This window comes from Corvus brachyrhynchos, unplaced genomic scaffold, assembly GCF_000691975.1.
Source record: "Corvus brachyrhynchos isolate BGI_N302 unplaced genomic scaffold, ASM69197v1 scaffold212, whole genome shotgun sequence".
Taxonomy (NCBI): domain Eukaryota; kingdom Metazoa; phylum Chordata; class Aves; order Passeriformes; family Corvidae; genus Corvus; species Corvus brachyrhynchos.
The window spans coordinates 380,174-383,994 of NW_008236768.1; the positions used below are offsets into that span (position 1 = coordinate 380,174).

At 61.8% G+C, this 3,821-nt stretch overlaps 2 protein-coding genes across 2 annotated transcripts in view; both read left to right on the top strand.

Annotated features, from left to right (window-relative positions):
• CERS1 (ceramide synthase 1) overlaps positions 1–3,331 on the top strand; it is a 6,099-nt gene extending 2,768 nt beyond the window's left edge. Inside the window, exons 4-6 of the mRNA XM_008644983.2 lie at positions 356–503; positions 1,026–1,165; positions 1,647–3,331. Of these exons, the coding sequence (XP_008643205.1) occupies positions 356–503; positions 1,026–1,165; positions 1,647–1,689 (331 nt within the window). The 3' untranslated portion in view covers positions 1,690–3,331. The remainder of the gene's footprint in view (positions 1–355; positions 504–1,025; positions 1,166–1,646) is intronic.
• Positions 3,332–3,371: 40 nt separating this feature from the next.
• Positions 3,372–3,821, top strand: part of GDF1 (growth differentiation factor 1) — a 3,758-nt gene continuing 3,308 nt past the window's right edge. The window contains exon 1 of the mRNA XM_017727510.1: positions 3,372–3,768. Coding sequence (XP_017582999.1) covers positions 3,388–3,768 — 381 coding nt within the window. The 5' untranslated portion in view covers positions 3,372–3,387. The remainder of the gene's footprint in view (positions 3,769–3,821) is intronic.

Here is a 3,821-nt window from a genome sequence, read left to right on the forward strand (position 1 = left end):
AAAGGCGAGGTGGGGCGCGCCCAGATTCCAGCTGCCCCTGGGGCCGGGCAGGAGGAAAACAAAGGGATGGAGGGATGGATGGATGGATGGAGGGATGGATGGATGGGCCACAGCCTCAGTTTGGGGGGAAGTTTTGGTGAGGAATTGCAGGTGCAAGGACTGGGAAAAGCTTCCCAGAGGTTTTCCCACCCAGCTGGGAGGCCCCGCAGAGCCTCTGCACCAAACCTCTGGGATGTGCTGCTGTCCTGCCCTTTGCCAGGAGCAGGGATTGGGATGCCAGGGCAGCAGGAGGCTGTGCTGGCTCTGTCCCCTGCCAGGGAGACACTAAACCCCTGCTGTCCCTGTGCCCCGGCAGGTTCTGGTTCCGTCTCTACTGGTTCCCCCTGAAGGTGCTCTACGCCACCTGCCACTCCAGCCTCCAGTCCGTCCCCAACATCCCCTTCTACTTCTTCTTCAACGCCATGCTCCTCGTGCTCACCCTGATGAACATCTACTGGTTCCTGGTGGGTGATCCTGGTGGCCATCCCTGCCCAAACTGGGCTTGGGGACAGCAGGGAAATGTCCCCTCACTGGGGTCCCCCCTGTCCTCGCTGCTCCGTCCCTGCTCTGCTGCTGGGATTGCAGGGATGGAGGAAGGTTTGCAGGGTTCAGGGCAGGAGGGAAGGCTGGGGGGTTCCCACTCTGGAATTCAGACTGTCTCATACCCCGGGGATCCGGAGGGAGGGATAACAGCAGCTGGAACTGGGGAGAGGTGTGAATGGCCTGGGAATGTTCCTTGCATCATTCCCCTAGGAAGGAAGGAAAGGAGGATGAGGAGGGATCCCATGGGGCAGGGCAGGGGAGCTGCTGATTCCATCATCCCCTGGGATGAAATCAGGGAAGGGGAGGTGCAGGAATTCTGCTCTAAGGCACAAACCCCATCCTGGGGGGAGCTGCCCTGCCCGAACTGGGGCCGGGACAGCAGGAAAAGGTCCCCCCAGCCTCGGGCCGGGCCTGAGGGTCTCTGTTCCCCCTGTCCCCCCCAGTTCATCGTGCTGTTCGTGGCCAAGGTGCTGCTGGGGCAGATGCAGGAGGTGAACGACCTCCGCGAGTACGACATGGAGGAGAGCAGGAATCCCAGGAAGAAGGAGGCTGGGATCCAACTGCCCGAGGCTCTGAAGGAAGGGTGCGTGGCCAGGGGGTGGCACACAGGGAATCCAGGCTGGTTTGGGTTGGAAAACCTTAAAGCACGTCCAGTTCCAGCCCTGGGACCCCTTCCACTATCCCAGGGTCTGGCCTGGGGCACTTCCAGGGATCCAGGGGCAGCCACATCTCTGGGAATTCCGTCCCAGTCCCTCCCCACCCTCACAGGGAGGAACTCCTTCCCAAAATCCCACCCAAATCCCCCTTTTCCAGTTTGAAGCCATTCCCTGTGTCCTGTCCCTCCATCCCTTGTCCCAAGTCCATCTCCAGCTCTCCTGGAGCCCCTTTAGGCTCTGAGGTTTCCCTGGAGCCTTCTCCCTGCTGGGGGTACCTTCCCATGCTGGATCCTGGGGGCAGATCTGTCCAACTGCCCAAATCTGGGGACAGGAGTGGCTTCAGCAGGGAAATGAGGGAGGGAATGTGGTGTGGACGCCAGGCTGACCATGGGCTCTTCTCCTCCCCAGGCTGCACCTCAAGAACGGCCTCGTGAAGGACAAGAGGTTGTGAGGGCGGCGTGGCCGTGGCCAGGGCAGCTGCCAGGGCCTGGCACTGACCAGGACCCTGCTCTGGGACCCTGCAAAGGACAGGCCCAAGGAGAACTTCACCCCTGACCCCCTGCCAGCCCTGCCTGGGGCCGGGGAGGACACGCCACTGACAGGATTGTGCCCCTCGGGGCTGGGCTGTGCCCTGTCACCTGTCCCCTGGGCCTGGGGGCTCCCCGTGGCCCAGTCTGGCTGGGAGACCGGTGGTTTTGCTGGCCCAGGTAGGATTTGAGGCTGGCTTTGTGTCCCTGGTGTTGCTCCTGTCGTTCTCAGCCCCGCTCTGATTCCCCCTGGCTGGCACTGGACCCTCCCTCAGACCCTTCCCCAGCAGCTCCTGCAGGGTCCAGCTCCAAACTGGGCAGGGAAAGGTCCAGTCCTGCTCTGGGAAGGTGATGGAGGGACCCTCGGAGCGTCCCCTCAGGAGGGACCACTGTCACCTGCAGCTCCTGTGGGCAGCTCCCACCTCAGGAGCTTTATCCCAGCCCTCTGGAGGAGGCCCGGGAGGATTAATTTGCTTGAAAAGCCCGAGTAGGTCTTGGAGTGGCTTAAGGAGTCCCACAGGGCCTCCTCCCTGAGCACCATCCCCTTGCTGAAGGAAGAACAGAGAATTCCTGCTCCCCATGTTGGTTTTCCAGGCAGCTCCAGCCCTGCAGGTTCCCAGGTCCCTGTCCTGGGGAGCTCTGTGGGTTTGGGGCCCTCAGACCCCGCTGTCCCCTCGCTGTCCCCTCCCAGGGCCAGGACCTGCAGCTCCCTCTCCGCTGGGGACAGCAGCCAGAGGAGGGAGGGGGATCCAGGGCATTAATTCCAGGTGTGAGAGGGTGGGAATTTGTGGGATTTTTCCATGTTTGGTCCTTCACGTTGCTTCCCCTCCAGGCTCGTTGTGTGTGAGCCAGGGAAAGGTCCCGAATGGGGCTGGTGGAAATGTCCCCAAGCTGTGGCAGGGCCTTGTCCCTCTCTGTGACTTTCAGGGTGTCAGAGGAGCATCCGAGTGCTGGAATTCCTTGCATTTCCAGTGGGATTCAGGGCAGGAAGGGAATTGATAACCCAGGGTGGGTCAGAGCAGAACTGGGGTGACCTTGGAGGGATAAAACGGAGTTTTCCAGCTCTGGCTTAGAGCTGGGTGGCTGCAGCTGGTTTGGGGGGGCTGTGACAGACGTGGTGGTGGCAGCTCTGCTGTGATGGCCAGGAGGGGACCGTGGGACCTGGGGGTGCCTGGCTGGGGCAGGGACTGGGGGCTTTTGGGGCTGTGTGAAGCAGGACTTGGATGGTTTGATGTGCTGGCAGTTGGTGGCCTTAAGAGAAAAGCGTTGGACGCCGTGATTAGGTTAAAAAAAAAGGGTTTGGGGAGGAAGAGCCGGCTCAGGGTCTGCCCCTGGATCCGGGCGGGGTTTTAGGGAGCAGCGCTGGATTTTCCACCCTCAGCCCTGACCCCACGGGCTGTGCTGGACCTCAAGTGGACGCGGTGGAGATGCGGGAGAGACTGCGGAGCTGCTGAAAGGGTTAAGGGGTGCCGGGGAGCCCCGGAGGGATCCCACCCTCTGCCCAGTCCCGGGAATCCCGCGGTGCTAATTGCGCACTAATCAGATCAAAGGCTCCAATCAGGGAATCAACACCCCCGGGTCCCCAGCCCGGGCTGTTCTTTGTCTGGGCGAGGACGGCAGCGATGTGGCTTCTCCGCACCCTCGCCTGGGCTCTCTTGAGCCCCGTCCTGGCCACCGAGCTGAGCTTGCAGGAAAGTTTCTTGTTAAAATCCTTGGGTCTGAGCGCCAAGCCCAGCCCCAAAAGCCCCGTCCCGGTGCCGCCCGTGCTCTGGAGGATCTTCCAGAAGAGGAAGGCGCTGCCCTGGCCGGACAAAGAGCTGGATGCCTGTAGGGTGGAGGAGTTTAATGTGCCCGGGAGCATCGTCCGTGTCTTCGCTGACCAAGGTACAGCCACGCCGCGTTCGGGGCTCTCCCTGGGATCGAGCCTTGGCTCCGCTCCTTCCTTCCCTGTGTCCCGAGGCCGGGGCAGCGCCCAGAGCTGGATCCCAGGAGAAATCCCCGCTGTGTGAAGTCCCTCTGGAAGTTGTAGGTGATGGTTTATGGGGTTGGAATGCCG